Raw genomic sequence first — 17439 nt, 5'->3', positions numbered from 1 at the left:
TTTCCCCCTACACTCCAGTGTTTTTCTAGTCACGATAGTTGCGATAGTCACGATAGTTGCAGGAGTTCATCGCAGGACGGTCTTGCGCATGCGTACTGTGAAATGCATTATGTGCAATGTATCGATAAAGCCCGCACTGTGAATTCATAGATGTGTGATCAGGTCTGAATAGGGCCCATTGTAATAAAAGTCAATAAAGACGTTTTATGTGCGCAGTTATTCTCTTAGTGCATCATAGAAGGTCATCTCCAGGCTGCAACAAGACGTCTGATGGCAGCGTTCTGTGTGTGACAAGAATAGTTTTTTCCTTCCTGTAGTCACACTCACTCACACACTGGCTGCTGTGCTGGGGCACCAGGCAGCGAGAAGGAGGGAGCCTAGGTCACGTGATGCCGGCAGGGAGGAGGGAGTGAGAGACACAGGCCGCCGCCGCTGACGTATGACGCTTCGTGTCTGCCGGAAATTGCCGCTGCTCCAGTGACCGGTTCGGGGACAGCGGGAGACGGGCGACCTGCCTGACAGGGTGAGATCCGTGAAACGGGCTATAGTATGATGTGAGGGTTGTCGGGGTGTCATTGTCGAATGTGATGTCTTATCCTCTCGAGAATTCCAGCTGACATATGTGTATGACATGGTGATACAGCTGCTGAGATTGGGCGATGCTCGGGGATGAGGCGCTGGGCTGGGGAGACCCGGGGAGGAGGCGTTGGTATTGGGGAGACACAAGACGAGATGGAGGGAGAGGCTGAGCTAGGGGGGTGAACCCTGGAAGGCGCTGGATCCTGCATTGGGGGGAGATGGAAGCTGTAGTAGGGGAACACCCAGTTAGGGTCTGACATGGGGATAGTCAGATTAGATGGAGAATTTAGGTTAGGAAAGACCTATGGAGAACATGGGTTAAAGATGCAGGCAGGGGCTGGGGGCTTAATTTTGGGAAGACATGACTCTGGGGGTGGGGTACATCAGTCTTTTACTATAGATATTTTTATATATACAGTAAATGTTTTATTAGGTAATATTCGGGATATACTTTGGCTAGTGTACCCTCTGTTCTGAATTCTTAGATGCAGGGCTAATTTGAAGAGGATATAGGGGATCAGAGTTTAGGGGGTATGCTGGCAGAGGTTTGCTGCCCCATCTACTGCCTCTCAGCTAGTCAATGGGGCAGAAATTAGGGAAAGAGCAAGCAGGAAGTGGCAGGCTGAGATTGGTCAAGGCATCGGCAGGAGACTATTGTAGCTGAGAGTTGGGGCTGAAACTAGAAGATAATCAATGGTTACATATGGTGGTTATTCAGACCAAACAAGCAGCCCAGTGATCAGGTCTGAATAACCCCCATAGTGATGCACATGGTTTTAAGAATGGGGGCATGGGTCATAGGGTCGAATATATGAAGGTTAACATACATAGGGTATGGTCGGAAGGTCGACAATGATAATATCAACAGAAGTTTTTCATTTTTTTTTTTCTCAAATTTTGGCGTAAGTTGATACTGATACCGTATCAGTGTGCCGCATCCCCTCGCATGGCATGTTGCGCTCACCATGCTTCTGGCATGGTGCCTCGCTATGCTCGGCACACTTATATTCTTCCTCCACACCCTAGTGGATGGTAGGGTATGAAATACCGCCTGTCGGCTCAAAAAACCTTTTGACTGTTGACATTCCCATTGTCGACCTAATGCTTGCCTTGACCCTCTAACCCTGTCAAACTTAGCAGTGTTGATCTAGCGACCATATCCTGAGAATGGAACGGACAAGCTTTAAAAACAGGAGATGGCGGATTTTTGAAGGGGAAAAAAAAAACCACATTTCTTTACCTTTTATATAGTAAACTGTCACTCTTTCCCTTCCCCAGTGGTGCTCACAGTCTAATTTCCTTACTAACACACATTCAAACATTTACTAGCAGTACGTTTGCACTGGTATAGGTAAGCTAATGACTAAAATGATGATAGAATGGGTGGAGTAGAGGTGGACAAGGCACATGGAGTGCAGCATGTAAACAGAAGCTGAGATTGTGGTTTATGCTGCGTTCTCATTGCCGCCCCTGCAAAATCCCAGGTTTTTCTTGCCGGATTTCTGAGGGGGCACAGAGCTTGTCAGCTCAACAGACCCCCTTCACACTGCACCTCAGACCCGGGAATTTCCCGTGTCTACCCCTTTCACACTGCATTCCATGGTCTGCCTTCCATCAAGTGTGTGGAATGTAATAGCAGCTTTGATTGGGTGTTGGGAAATTTGTACAAATTGCTGTGATAGGCTGTTTAAAAGCAGCTTTTATTGGCTGGCTAAAGATGATGTCACATATCACATGATTACATCTCCCAATGAGCTCGTTTTTGTGTGAAAAACCCAAGTCTGTGCTGTTCACACTGCCATACACCCGTGTATTACCCAGGAAAAACCCTGCAAAAAACCTAGGTGTAATTCCAGGGGCATAACACCCGGGAATTTCACAAAGACCCTTTCACACTGAGACAGGGCACGGGAATTTTCAGCTTGCCCCGGGAAATACCCGGGTTTTTGCGGCAGTGAGAACAGGGTATTAGCTGACAAACAATATTTTTTTGGGAAACATACTTTAACATATATTATGATGGGCTTATGTGAATCTTTATAATATAAAACACCTGATTGGTGTGTTACAAAATGAAAGCGCTCAATTGGGACATCACTTTGTAATCAGAGATGACCAAGCAGAATCATGTACAAGATGACACAATAGAGGTTACCTTGGTAGTTTATTATTTCTGGAAGGGAGGCAAGAGGATGTAATCATGCTAGGAATACAGTGAATTGTATCCACTCATGTAGGTGTGATAATAGGACTGAACTGCAAAACCCTTTACACACTAAATTACTTTTTAAGATGTCGCTCTTGTTGGCCTTTCTGAGCAATAGATTTTAAAAAGTGTTTGGATATGGTCAGTGTCAAAGCAAACAATTGTCTTTATCATTTGCATTGTTGTCTGTATGTACTATATTGTTCATTCCGTATTTCTGTGGAGGTCAAGGGAAATCGTTAACGATATCCTTAGCTGCCATTATCGCTAGTGGTGTATGCAGCAACACTGACATGGGACTGGACTGTGTGTGTACATGTTAATGTTATAGCGACTGTATATCCTTAACTTAATGGTCTTAAATGAATGTCATTTATCATGGGCAGCACAAACAATGTAATGCTTACTGCATTACTGCCTCACAACACTGAGGTTATGGGTTCATAACACTGTATTTATAAAGGTTTGTATATTCTCCCTGAGTGTGGGTTTCCTCCCACAAGCCAAAAATATTGGCTCCTAACAAAATTATCCCTAGCGTGTATGTGCTTGTGTACATGTGGTAGGACATATTGAATGTAAGATCTACTGGGGCAGGGACTTTTGTGAATGGCATATTCTCTGTAAAGTGCTATATAATACCCCTTTCACACCGCACAAATAACCGGGGTCCGACCCAGGTTGTTGCCAAGCTGCTTCGGGTCTCTGTGCGATGTGAAAGCACCAAAAGTAAAAACCCAGTTCCAGCATCCTGGCATTTCGACCCAGTTTACACTATAGTGAGGAGGCAGCATCAGCTTTGAGTGCTGCCTCTTCCCCGTCCCCCGGTGACGTGTCGCTGCTCCGTCCCACCCCGTCCCCATGTGACATCAGCGACCTGGCTTATTGCCAGCTTGCTGACCAGAGCTTCACCTCACAAATGACGAGTCACTCCTGGATGGACTCCTGTCAAAATCCCTGGTGCAACCTGGCATTTGCAATGTGAAAGGGCTATAAATAACTGGTAATAATAAAATGGTTTGAAGGGACAAGTTGGCATTAAACAGATAACAGTTTGTATATGACTTGGCTGTTATGTTTATTTGAAAAGCCAAATATAAACGCTGCATTACTGTATTATATTTACACTCCATATTAATAATGGTTTTCAGGCATCACAAAATAGGAGAATCTAAGTATAAATCAACAAAATGAATAATTACATATTGGGATGGACTAGACTGTTGCCCGATATAAGCTTTTTGTCTTCGTGTCCCCTGAAAAATAAATGCTGCAAAAATTGTTAATGTTTTGGTACCTAAGTTATTTCTGTGTACCATTTCCCATCGTGAGTAGGGAGGGTGAGTGTTTTTCACCATGGCACCACCCACATTCATCCCTGACAGGGTGTAGACGTTGCACAGCAGTGATTGGCTGTAACTGAAATCATTCATTCCCAGTGTTGTGTCTGTAGCCATAGCTGTAAACGGACACGTCTATTACCCAGTCCCTGCACTCTGTCCTCACGGGAGGGGTGTGTGCATTTGCTGGCATGAAATGGTAAGTGATGGTGTGATCTATCAGCGCTGTCTCTATAAATAATTTTTCGCCAGATGCTTTTTGTGTGTGTGTGTGTGTGTGTGTGTGCCTCTTTGTTACAGATGTAGTTCACTTTCAGGTTTATAATGCATTTAGATGCTTTTACATCCCTTGCTGCATTTCACGGACTTCCAGGAACTGTTCGCTGTTCTCATTACCTTGTCATGATCTCATTTTGTTGTAACTATTTTTATATGGCTGTTAAAAAATGAGGGCTTTTACACATCCTTGCATTTACCAGGGTATCTGTAGTGTGTTGTTTCAAGGGATACGGCCACTAGGTCACCAAGCATTAGGTCGACATGGGAAAGTTGACAGTCACAATGTCGACATGAGTTTTTTTTTTTTCACTTTTTGGGGAGGCCACAGGTGGTATTTCTTGCCTACCATCCACTATGGCGTGTAGGGAGAATAAAGTAATGTGCCTGAATCATGGCGAGCGTATCGGTGCACAAAGTGAAAAACCCCATGTTGACCTTCCCCATATCGACCTAATGACCCGTCGACCTTCAGTCGTAGACCTAATGCTTGGAGACCTAATGTATGTCTATCCACTGATCCCAAACATCCCTGAAACAGTGTAAAATGCACTTAATGAGCACTGCTATTTTATGTCAAAACTGATACAAAAAGTAAGTGTTTGCCAGAAACTTGTGTACAGAACCATTCGTCTAAATTGGCTTTTGGACTAATAGTGTCAAAGAGCATTTAACAGGCTTTATAGAAACTCACATTGGATCCTTAAATGCAACATCTATGTGTACAAAGGACCCTTCGTGCATTTTGTTATTGTTTACCTGAAATTCATTAGATAGTATTAACTTACAAGCCCCTGATCCTATTTTCTCACCCTTTATTTATTTATGTATATGTTCTGATTTTGTGAACACCCATAAGCTTTGTTAATAGCTTTGACTCTTGGTGTTGCAGCCAGTAAATTATGTTCCACTGTTTTTTTTTTCTCCACTTAATGCAAAAGGGATCTGTTTGTGTAGTTTATACTATATTTTGCTGCTTGTTTACAAATTATTGTAGACTTTGTCTTGTTGGTTTGGGGTGGAGTATTTCTCCCCACTTTTTTTTTTTTTTTTTTGGATGATCGTAATGAAGACATTCTTTATGTTGAACAGTATGAGAACTGCTTAATCAAATTAGTAAGGCCCCTCATGCTGCAAGAGAGGGGGATTTAACCCCCTGCACACCAAAGGGCATTAGTAATAAGATTTGAAAAACCAACATAATAGTAGATAATTCAGAGATCTTGGTTACATATATTTAGCAAAAATTAAGATAAGCTTGCAGGCCTCGGCAATGCTTCTCTATGGTGACACTGACGAAATGTCAACACGTGTGTCCCAGTGTAGCCTTTACTTAACTGTTTGATGATCTCCTGTGTCCTGTGGTGCCATGGATCAGGTGACTTGTGGTGAGCAACCCTAATCCTCTACTCTCTGCAGAATGTCGTCATTTCACATGTACGCATTGTAACTGCATCTCCTCTGTGGGTTAGATGTTTCCCTCTGGAGCAACAACAGCTAGGTCATACTAGAAATGCAGTTATGACATATACAATGAAATATCGGCATTCGCAATGTCCACACCTGAAGGTCGACATTCGTGATGGTGACCTGTTTAAAATTTTGACACCTCGAAAATGGTGACAAATTACATGTTGACATTTTTTGTTACACTTGAGTTGGAATTAAATTGCTGTTGGTGTTGGGGATAAGTGTCAATATTCTGTCATGATGTCATTATATCCGTGCCACTGTGATGGTTAGAGACCTAATATACTGAGCCCAGTAATATTGTTGGTACATAGTGTTGATTCTAGCACTCGCCATATTTGAAAATCCATGCAGTTCCTCTTCCCTGACTGGGGTATCGCTGTCTGCTGTGGTGTTTCTAGCACAGGTCTGGTTTGCATATCAGTGCTGATATACAGACCACACTGTGCTAGAAGCACTACAGCAGACAGTGACACCACAGGCAGGGAAGAGGAACTGCATCGGTTTACAAATATGGCGGGTACTAGAATGAACACTAGTACACAATCAATATTTTAAGAAGAAACTGTGATTGTATAGTGATGAGTTATTATGGTTTAAGTATGAAGAGCGGATCTGTAGAAAGAGGGATTACTTATACAAATCACCGTGAGTACTGCCTGTGGAACATGCCTAGCACAGGCACATACAGAGAGTGGCCAAATTAGTATGACCACTTGACACTTATACGCAGATCTGCCATAACTTCACGTTGTTGCCACTAGAGGGCGAGATGGCTAAAAAAGGGAATGCAGGACAAATGAAGCATCAATTGCACTGTTGCTTCTGAAGAAATGGGCAAAAAAACGTGATTTAACTGAGTTTGATCGTGGAATGATTGTAGGCGCTCGAACCGTCGGCACCAGTATTAGCAAAACGGCTGCACTTGTGAAGTGTTTGAGAGCAGCAGTTAATGTTTACAGAGTGTGGACTACCAAGTAGAAAACCGGGTCTCAACATCAGGCTTGTGGTCGTCACAGGCTACTGAATGCTCGATCTGAAAGGAGACTTGCCAGAGGTGTTAAGTCCAACAGAAGAGCAGCAGTACGTCAGATTGTGGGGAATCTTAATCAAGGAGCAACTGCGAAGGTCTCTGAGCGAAACTGTTTGCCGCGCTTTACGCCGTATAGGCTATGGAAGCCGACCTGTTTGAAAGCCACTACTGTCTGCCTTGAACAAGAGCAGACGTCTCCAGTTCGCAGAGAAGCACAAGGAATGGACAGCAGATGACTATAAAGGGGTCATGTGGTCCGATGAATCATGTTTTCAATTACACCATGCAGATGGCAGGGTGCGAATATGGAGAGAACAGCGCGAAAGCATGGACCCCCAACTGCATTGCCACAACACTTCAAGCTGGTGGAGGCAAATAGGGTTTTGGGGATGTTTTCTTGGCATTGTATGGGTCCTTTGATTCCTGTGGAACAACGTCTTAATGGCCAAGGGGAGTGTTATCGCAGATCAAGTACATCCTGTTATGTTCATGGTGTACTCTGCCGGGGATGGATACTTCCAGCAGGACAATGCTCCCTGTCATAAAGCTGGCATTGTCCACATATGGTTTAAAGAGCATGACGGAGACTTTACCTTGCTTAGTTGACCTGCACAATCACCAAATCTCAATCCAATTGAGAATCTGTGGTATGAGATCAAATGGGCCATCTGGCAGCTGGATCCAGTACCATCAAATCTTAAGGAATTGGAAAGTGCAGTTCATCGGATATGGTCTCAAATTCCTCATATCACCTACCAACAAACTCATAGAGTCCATGCCAAGAAGAATCCATGCAGCATTAAGGGCAAAAGGTGGTCCAACATTGTATTGAGGGGGTGGACCTAATAATTTGGCCACTCAGTGTATGTGTCTAGTGTGATTGTTGTGATGTGGTGTTTATAGGATGGACAGAATAATATGCATCTTTTATTAGTTTTTTTTATATGTGAAATCTTACATGAATGACATTAGGAGCTTTCTAGGTAAAGCTGCAGTTAATGGCAAATTGGTTATAGACTCTTAAGATAAAGCATAAACCCAGCTAAAGCTTTGATGTGTCAAAACTGTTAAAAATGACAGCATATAAAAGAAGGAAGACACCGGTTTCCTATAATTGCCCAATATGTAGAAAGTAATGATTTAAAACCTACACCTTTTTTACAAGCATTATTATGCTTTTTCTAGGACAGGCCAGACCTTGCCTAATGTATCTCGCAGAAAAAAATAATAGGCAGGTATATACAAGCCCTTGATCTATTACCAATATGCAACATGTAGAATGTTTATTACCCACATGTTGATGGTTGGACGGTCACCTGCCCAATCAGTGGTTCCACTGACTTACGGCCCATACACACTGGGCAACTTTCATGTGAAAGCCACTCAGTTTTCTCATCTGAGAGGCTTTCAGCATGAATGCTGCCCAGTGTGTTAAAGGCAGCGATGAGCAGTGAGCGCTGCTGCGCTCTCCCGCATCATTTGTTGCCAGACGCTGCTCATCTGCTGGTATTACCAGCAAATGAGCGGCTTTGTGTATGGCTTTCCATAGCGCTGCGTTATGCAAAGCCGTCCGCCCCCTGCTGACAGCTCCGGGCAGGGGGAAAGCCGCTCAGTGTGTATGCACTGAGTGGCTTTCCCCCCAGCGATGACCACGATCATCGCTGTCCATACACAAGTGCCAGCACCACCTGTTGCCATTAGAATAAAATATTTAATTCAACATCCCTGTGTAACCATATGGATTACAGATAGGGAGATTTCCTTTTCTGTTTATAGTAATAATTAAATTATCTCCTATTACGAGGTCCATCTACTAACATTATTTTTAGTATCACTGGTATGTATTAAAGGGGTTTTGGAGCAGTTTTTGTTAAAACTGCTCCAAACCCATTAACCCCTTCAATGGCAATCCCAAGAATTTTATGGGCTATGCCTCAGTGCCCAGACTGGCAAGCCCGGAAAATTCTCAGGATTGCCATTGTTTAGCACCGGGCAGCGCTGCTAAATTGATCGCTGAACTCAGCAGGCTTCAGCGCTGCCCGGCTCCCTCTCCATCCACGGTGCTTCCTCCTCACCCCGCCCCCCCCCAGCTGTTGTATTACAGCCTGCGGCGCCGGGTAATGACACAGCGGGTTGCCGCTTGCAGGGCCGGGCAGCAGCTGACAGTGTTCAGCGGCGCTGCCCGGACCCTACACACGGCGTGGTGTTTTTGTTTTTTTTTAGCGCTCCCCCTAATAAACTCGCCGTTAAAAAAAACTCGCGCTGCCTAAAAAAAAAAAAAACACTGAAGGGGTTAATTTACATGTAACCAGATCATATTTGCCTATAGATTGTAAGCTTGCAGCAGGGCCCTCCTACCTCCAAGTCTGTCTGTTGTTACCCAGTTTGTTTTATCACTGTCTACTATTGTAAAGCGCAACGGAATCTGCTGCGCTATATAAGAAACTGTAAATAAATAATGGGAAATCCGATATGGACAAATTTACTAAAAAATAAAATAAAAATCAGTGAACCCTGTGATCATAACGCAAGCTTCAGTTGGCGAATTACTGGGTTCACATGCAAATCGGGACTTCTGCAGAGCTTTCTCTGTCCTGAAAAAGCAGTGCAGAGATGAGCATCGTGTATCTGATGAAAACACAAGCTGATTCCTGTGTAAAATTAAAACAAAAAACAAATACCTTTTATAGTGCTGCAGGGACAGTGCCATTTCTCAATCTCTGTCCCTGCATGCGATAATTAATGCATGTGTGATGTAACCTGTATGGCCACGTGCATTTATCCACTTATTTTTCAAGGTTACCGTTCTTTTTCATGAACAGCCTGTAAACTTATGTATTTGAGGCAATGGTTCCAGATATTTCAACATTTTAGCCATCTGTAAGCAAAGAAATAAAGTCCTTATAGCTTCCTCACAGTGGCATAGGTGTCAGGTAGAGATGTAGGGCCCCCAGCTGTCCGTTTTAGCTACAGTGCAGTATATCATAGGGACATTCAATATTTTATTCATTTATTAACCGTTTCTTATATAGTGCAGCATATTCCGTAGCGCTTTACAATGGAGACAGTGATACAACAAACTGGGTATTTACAGATAGTCAAAAGGTATGAGGGCCCTGCTCGCAAGCTTACCATCAATAGAAACGCTAAAGCCATATTTAATAAAGCAGAACAGTAAAAAGCTGCTATGTAGATTTTTTTTATTTTTGTTGCATCATTAACAGTTTGTATAATCATTTGACCCCCCCCCCCCCCCCCATCCTTGATTTCCATAACTTGAAATGGAGCACTCCTGCTCTAATGCTGGGTACACATCTACAGATTTATTTGTCCAATCTATCTGATGGGAACAAAAATCAGGCAGTGTATGGAGCAGTGGTAGCCACCTCCAATCCTCAAGAGCTACCAACAGTTCACGTTTTCAGCTCACCACACAGGTGCACTCATTACTGACTAACACATTTTAAAAGATCCACAGGTGGAGATAAATACTTCACTTTTGATTCTGTGACATGGAAAACGTGAATTGTTGGTAGCTCTCGGGGGACTGGAGTTGGCTACCCCTGGTATGGAGCATATGAGATTCAACATCTGCTCCCGAATGCTGACAAAAATATATTTGTAATTCAGATAAATTGGTTAAAGTCATCGTTTGATTTATCTAATTGAACCAAACTATCCTTTTTATACATTTTTTCAGTGTTTGGGAGCAATTGATCGATGTTGTCATTTTCTCCCATACATTTCCAGACTTTTGTTCTCACCAGACAGATTTGACAGATAAAACCGTAAGAGTGTGTGCCCAGCTAAGTCCTAGTTACTTTGCAGTAATGATAGAGGTAGCAAAAAGATGCTAGTTATCACTCCCTGTGGCACATGCCAACATTCTACAGCAAATTTGTCAGTGCCGCACTCAGTTGAATAATTCTAGGATTGTCTGATTATATAGCTTCTACTCGTCCTGTTTTCATGAGTTAAAAATAAGAAAGATCGGAACATAATTGCCTCCAGGCTAGTTTTATCTTTCATTTAAATCAGGAAACTGTGTATCCACATCTGAGGAGCTGTTATGTCAGAGTCTCCCCCCCCCCCCCCCCCCCCCCCCCAAAGTATTTTTAAAAGCTGTCATGGGAACCTTGCCTTACATTATATACATTTTATTATATATTTCCCTGTTTTAGTTGAGCCACATCAATTATGCACCTATTTTATTCAGCTGCCTCGTTGATGGCCATGGTGGATATTAGTGTCCTCTGGACCAGTAGTGGACAGCAGAATTTGTTTCAGGGGCTTTGCAAGTAGTTTCTGGTCATGCAACAGGGCTGCGCTACACTATTTGCATTATCTGTATAGTTTTACGTACTCCACTATAGGGAGAAATGATAAAGGCATGATAAATTACTGCGGCTCATTGATTCCCAGTGTTTATTCAATTAATGTCCATACTGGGGACTATTTTCACATGTTTGGAGGGAGGTGGAAGAAAATAACTTGAACGTGAAAGCACATGGATCAGGGAAGTTATTTGAGATTGTGTGTCCTTTTCATGTGAAAATGTGTAGTGGGCCAATACAATGGCTCATATTTTTGCACAAAAAGTGAGCCAATCAGTCAATATCTTGTGGTAAAGTCTTGATTTTACATGTAAAAGATCAACTGATCCTATTGCAGGAGATTTCCTACAAATCTCCTGTAATGCTGCGTTCTCATTGCCACCCCTGCAAAATCCTGTGTCTGCCCCATGCTTTCCATGGTCTGCCTTCCAACAAGTGTGTGGAATTTGATTGGGTGTTGGGAAATTTGTACAAATTGCTGAGATTGGCTGTTTAAAAAACAGCTTTTATTGGCTGGCTGTCACATATCACATGATTACATCCCCCAATGAGCTTGTTTTTTGGCATCATGTGTGAAAAACACGGGTCTGTGCTGTTCACACTGCCATACACCCATGTATTACCCAGGAAAAACCCTGCAAGAAACCCGTGTCTAATTCCCAGGGCATAACACCCGGGAATTTCACAAAGACCCTTTCACATTGAGACAGGACACGGGAAATTACTGCTTGCCCTGGCAAATACCCGAGTTTTTGCGGCAGTGAGAATGGGGTATTAAAGGTTAATTAGATTACCTAGGTTAATTAGGTTAATCTTAACATGACAAAAGTCTATGCTAAGGTGATTCCAAGGCTTCTTACTGCTGAGCAGAAAGTACATTGACATGTCATTTTTGCACAGATCTTTTAAATCAAATTCAAGTGTATTCACATTTTTTAGGTTCCGTTGGTATCTGTGGTAAAGCCTGTATCTTCCAGTATGATTCTGAGATCAAAATGCCAGTTCATGCATTGGAAAGCACCATCACCAAGAATGAAGAAATCACATAAAAATAAATCCAAATTCAGAGCCATGTTAATTGTTTATTTTTTATTTTATGTAAAGTGTGTTAACTGAGTCTTAACAGCTGTCGCTCACCATATAAGGTCATTTATTATATTGCTGGGTTTCTGCATGATAGCCAGTCTTTTGCGGGCCTTTGTCCATTAAATATATTTCTATTAAGTTCATTGCTGGCAGAGAAAATGTTGTGTTTTTGCTTGTTGGTTCCTAGGAGTTTTTCGGCTTGTGTAGTATTTACAGGTTATACAGTATACTGACGTATATATAAATGTGTCAGCATTATTCAGCTGCTTTTGTTCAAATATGACATGTCTATTTATGTATAATAATTCCGACTACACCTTTGTAACTATTTTGGGCTTCAAAAATAAGAAAATATGTACTTTTCTGTCTGCTTACTGAAGGATTGTCATTTGTGGTGTTCACCTTAAGGCTGCTTATGAGTGCAAACCTTTTATGTGACTGCATGCCTCAACTGAAGGCTAATTAATGTAAGTATTGTATGGTGAGATTGGCCTGCAATGTATTTTTCCATCAATGACCGCTATTAACTTGTTTCTATATACAAGTTGAGTGTCCCTTATCCCATGTGCTTGGATTTTTAGTCATTTAGATATTGGATGTCTGCTTTTTCCGTATATTGGTTTATCTGCATACCCTAATTAGAAATTTTGGGTTTGTTTCATATACACCTATTCATACTGCCATGAGATAATTTTATACAATATAGTATATGAAACAAATGTACTTATGTACATTCAACCTTCAGAAAGCAAAGGTGCAAATATCTCAGTCCACCTATAAGGGGGGATTTTTTTAATTTATTTTTATTATTGTAATGATAATTACAGAGCAAGCTAATTGTCACTCCATTCGGGCACAAATGCTGCGGGTGAGTACATTTCTGCTGGTGGCCAGAAGGAAAGCATGAACCAATCAAGACTTTATAGGGGGTTAGCCACTTTCTGTAACTTAACCTGGTGTTTTTAGTTTGTAACAAGTGCAATGATTAATGGGCGCCCAAATCAATTGAATTGCTGTGTACAAAATAACTGCATCCCTTTCCTATAAGTTTGGATATCAGAGACTCAATCTGTACATGAAATTATGCTTGTCCTAATGTATGCTTTCTTTAGATTTGAATTTTATACTTAACATGTCAAGACTGAGCTAATCCTCTTTCCACCATCCCGCACAATCTCACCTCCCGCAATCTCATTATCTAATGATGGCACTACTATTTCCTCTAACCCCCAACTGCGCTGTCTTGGAGTAATCCGTGACTCCTCCCTCTCATTCAAACCACACATTCAGCACCTCTTACAAACTTCATCTAAAAAAAAATCATACCCTTTCTCACCCAGAATTCTACCAAGACCCTCATCCACTCACTGGTTACCTCGAGACTGGACTATTGTAATATCCTCCTGTCTGGAATCCCTGACAAATATCTCTATCTGCTCCAATCTATCCTCAGTGCTGCTGCCTGGCTCACCTTCCTCACCAAACGTACTAGATCCACCTCCCCTATTCGACAAGCCTTTCATGGCTCCTCTTCCCTTATAGAAAACCTCTCACATTCGCTTACAAAGCTCTCGCCCACTCCTCTCCTATTTACATCTCTGACATAATCTCCCTTTACACTCTACCTCTAAGACTTTTCACATGCTGCTTCCTACCTCTGGAACTCTCTTCCTATCTCCCTCAGACTCTGCACCTTTCAACAAAACTTCAAATAGGCTCTCAAGACCCATTTTTTTTTCACCAAGCCCAGCAAATTTTCATCCTTACCCACTGTTACTTGCTCATTTCTACCCCATTTGTGTCACTCTTGTCTGTCTGCCCCATCCCTTTTAGAATGAAAGCTCTCATGAGCAGGGCCCTCTTCCTATCGAATGATTTGGTTTCAAGGCTGCGAATGGATGCTTATGCAAAACATCCATTTGCAGCAGTGCGGGAACTGGCCAATCGAAGGAAAGGGAAGCGGGCAGCATTGTGGGCGGCCTTAAAACCACACGCAGTGCTGTGTATGTGTGTGTGTGTGCACTACAATAACCTCCTTATTCCAGTGTCTGCTGATGCAGCTATGGTTATGTACCCTGTACTTGTCCTCTACTGTATTCAACAGTAAAGGGACATACACACAGGGTGATTTCATACCTATTTCTAAGTGATCTAACTAGATCACTTAGAAATGGAGCACTAATCATTCCATGTGTATTGGCCCCTGGCGACGCACAGTCATGCGCTTTGCCATCGCCAGCAGGGAAATACGGTGCTTGCTCTGTCTTTCCTGCTAGATCGCGGGCCTTCACCTATAAGCAAAGCCCTCCTTGGCACAGACTGCTCAGCACACATCATGGTGTACATCGTGGGTGTACCACGATGTGTGCTGAGTGATTGTGCTTAAGCTCGTTGCTCAGCATGGAGGCCAGCACCTGTACTCTGTAATTGAGCACTGCAGATCCCTTGTGGCGTCCATATTAATGATGATGATAATACTGTTAAAACTAGACTTAAGACATAGCAAATAATTGCAAGGAAAGTACAGACAAAACTGTGGTATTTTACAGACACAGAAGTTGGGAGCTTCTAACCTCTTTTGTTTGTGTGTGTGTGTGTGTGTGTGCTTGGCTCATTGCTGTACATTTCCAGGCTGGTGCTGGTGAATACTGAAATTGTGAACTGTTCCCACACTCTGCTGTATTATAGCAGGTCAGGCAGCCACCTCCCCCTGTCCTGCATATCCATTCCACAGTGATCCTTTGCCAACCTCCGCCATCAATAATTACCAAGTCTAATGGTAAACCGAATACTATGGCTTTCATCAGTTTTATTAAGCCTTTAAACTGTATTATGAAATCTATTTATCCAGTTCCTTAGACCCTCTAGCATACTAGGGCCATTTAATTGTCCAGTTTATTAAACAAAATACAGCCAATTTCCTGAATGAAGCGTTTGTACGAGGAGTCTCAATCTCTCAGATTACATCATTCAGGGTTTACCAAACAGCTCAGGCTTTTCTCAAAGCAAATTCCAGCCGCCTGATGTCACACACAGAAGGCAATCTGGAAAAGGAAGTAGACTGACCAGAAATTATCTTTAGACTCCTCTTTGTTTAAACAGTTCTTTCCTTTCAGGCAGTGAATCAGTGGAATAAGCCTCTATTGTTCTGTAAGAGCACGTTTCCTAGTGATAATTCCCTCTCACTGTATCACTAGTAGTGAAGTTATTTCTGACGGGTTTTTTCTTTTGTTTTTTAAATTTAGCATAGTTGTGTTAGTTGTGTGGTAAAGCGGCAAACGTAGGAATTATTTGACAACTCTGAAACCAACAATTTATTTTTATCGCCTTTAAAAAAACACATGAACAAAACCTTGCTTTAACATATGCCAAAAGTAATGGGAGCCCATTGGAACTATTTGTTGCTCCAATAGGTCCCCCATCAATGTGTAAATGGTCAAATAGATGGGACTGACCGCGTGTAACTAAACACGTCTAAAGGGATCCGATACGTAATCCCGGCGGTCGGAATCCCGACCGCCGAAATCCCGACATGGGGGGGACGAGGATCGCCCCCCCTTGCGGGCTCGCTACGCTCGGCACGCTATTTTATTCTCCCTCTATGGGTGTTGTGGACACCCACGGAGGGAGAAAGTTTCGGGATTCCAGTGTCGGGATTCTGAACGCCGGGATCCCGACCGCCGGCAAATTGACCGCATCCCGTCTAAAGTCATGGTTGGGCTAGGGCCACATGTATTGTTTTAGCTTGGCAGGAAGGAGCTTTTGGGTTCACACTCATGCTGCCCATACACTTGTGCGATCGGATTCGATGCGACATCGCAGTGCAATGTCCATGGAACCAGATCGCATCTTGTGGTGCTAAAGTGCCCCCTTTGCAGCATCCGATGTCGCATGCCATCTTAAGATTGCACATCAGGTGCTGGAAGAGGGCGGGCAGACTGCAGCGTTATGTAGCACAAGAAGCGCTAGTGCTAATGGGCGGCGGGGGTCAGTCAGCAGTGGCGGCAGAATCTTTAAACACTGGGCAGCCCTCTGATTGCCTGAGCTATCTCAGACACTCAGAGGGCTGCCCAGTGTTTTAAACACTTCTGCCGCCACCGCTGACAGACCCCCTCCGCCTGCTAGCGCTACTTCTTGCGCTACATAACCCGCCCTCTGCACTCCCGTCTCCCATGCCGCCAGCAGTCCCTCCGGCCCCCTCTCCCCACACCGATGAAAAACCGTTCCCTCCACCCCCCACCTGCGGATTGCATTTGAGCATCGCATGTGGTTAAAAACCACATGCGATTGCTCCTGCAATTCGATATATATTATGTGCAACACATAAGATCTTGAGACCCGACATTCGACCGCGTCGAATATCCCCTTAAAAATGCATACAATCATTCAATTTATCGGCCAGATGTGGTCTAAATCGAATGCAATATCTCACAAGTGTATGGGCAGCATTAAACTTTTTCACAGGATCTGGCCAAGTAGAACACCGTATGTGTTCTGCTTGAAATCCATACATCCTGTCATGCTGCAATTTGTTCCGGTGGATGCTGCACCACCGCATGTGTTTTAGTGTCTGCAGCATGTGCAGGCTCATTCCTGACAAGTGTTTCCATCTGAAAGGGACCTGTGGCCCAAGCCATGGACTTTTTAGCCCATTTCTTCTTTACCGGCTGCAAGAAGAAATGGGTCTCCCCGGCGCTAATGTGTGATTTGAGCAGAGCAACAATTGAATTGCTCCAGTTTGTACCCTCTAGTGACTGTCACGTGGCAAACAGGTTGAATCTCCGCAATATATGTTATACCCCTTTTCTACCTAAATCCTGGGTTTGAATTGGAATTTGGGACACCTTCCAAACTGGGACAGACCCTTTTTCCACTGTGGCGCCAATCCGGATTATTTGGGGATCTGCTCCTTTCACACTGCACACTTAAAACCCTTACACACTGGGTGACTTTCAGCCGAAAGCCACTAAATTTATTTGTTTGAGCGGCTTTCAGCTTGAAAGCTGCCCAATGTGTATGGGGTAGCGATGATGGTCATCATCGCATCATCACTGGCCCGGCCGCTCATCTGCTAGTATTACCAGCGGATAATGTTCTGCTGTGGAAAATCGTCCA

General features: G+C 43.3%; 1 protein-coding gene across 4 annotated transcripts in view; it reads left to right on the top strand.

The window, feature by feature from the left end:
• Positions 1-373: 373 nt before the first annotated feature.
• NDEL1 (nudE neurodevelopment protein 1 like 1) overlaps positions 374-17439 on the top strand; it is a 49580-nt gene continuing 32514 nt past the window's right edge. Inside the window, exon 1 of one of the 4 annotated variants that reach the window (XM_083148421.1) lies at positions 374-523. Coding sequence is in view for 3 of the 4 variants with exons in the window: in XM_083148423.1 (XP_083004549.1) it covers positions 4322-4324 (3 nt within the window). In the remaining variant the exon portion in view is untranslated. Of the gene's footprint in view, positions 524-4275; positions 4325-17439 lie in introns of those variants that run through there. The other 3 variants (XM_083148423.1, XM_083148422.1, XM_083148424.1) reach the window with 3 other exon arrangements.

The sequence above is a fragment of the Crinia signifera genome, chromosome 6 (genome assembly GCF_055691185.1).
Source record: "Crinia signifera chromosome 6, ASM5569118v1, whole genome shotgun sequence".
NCBI classification, from domain to species: domain Eukaryota; kingdom Metazoa; phylum Chordata; class Amphibia; order Anura; family Myobatrachidae; genus Crinia; species Crinia signifera.
The sequence above is the reverse complement of the archived record's forward strand: the minus strand, read 5'-3'. Positions and strand labels throughout refer to the sequence as shown.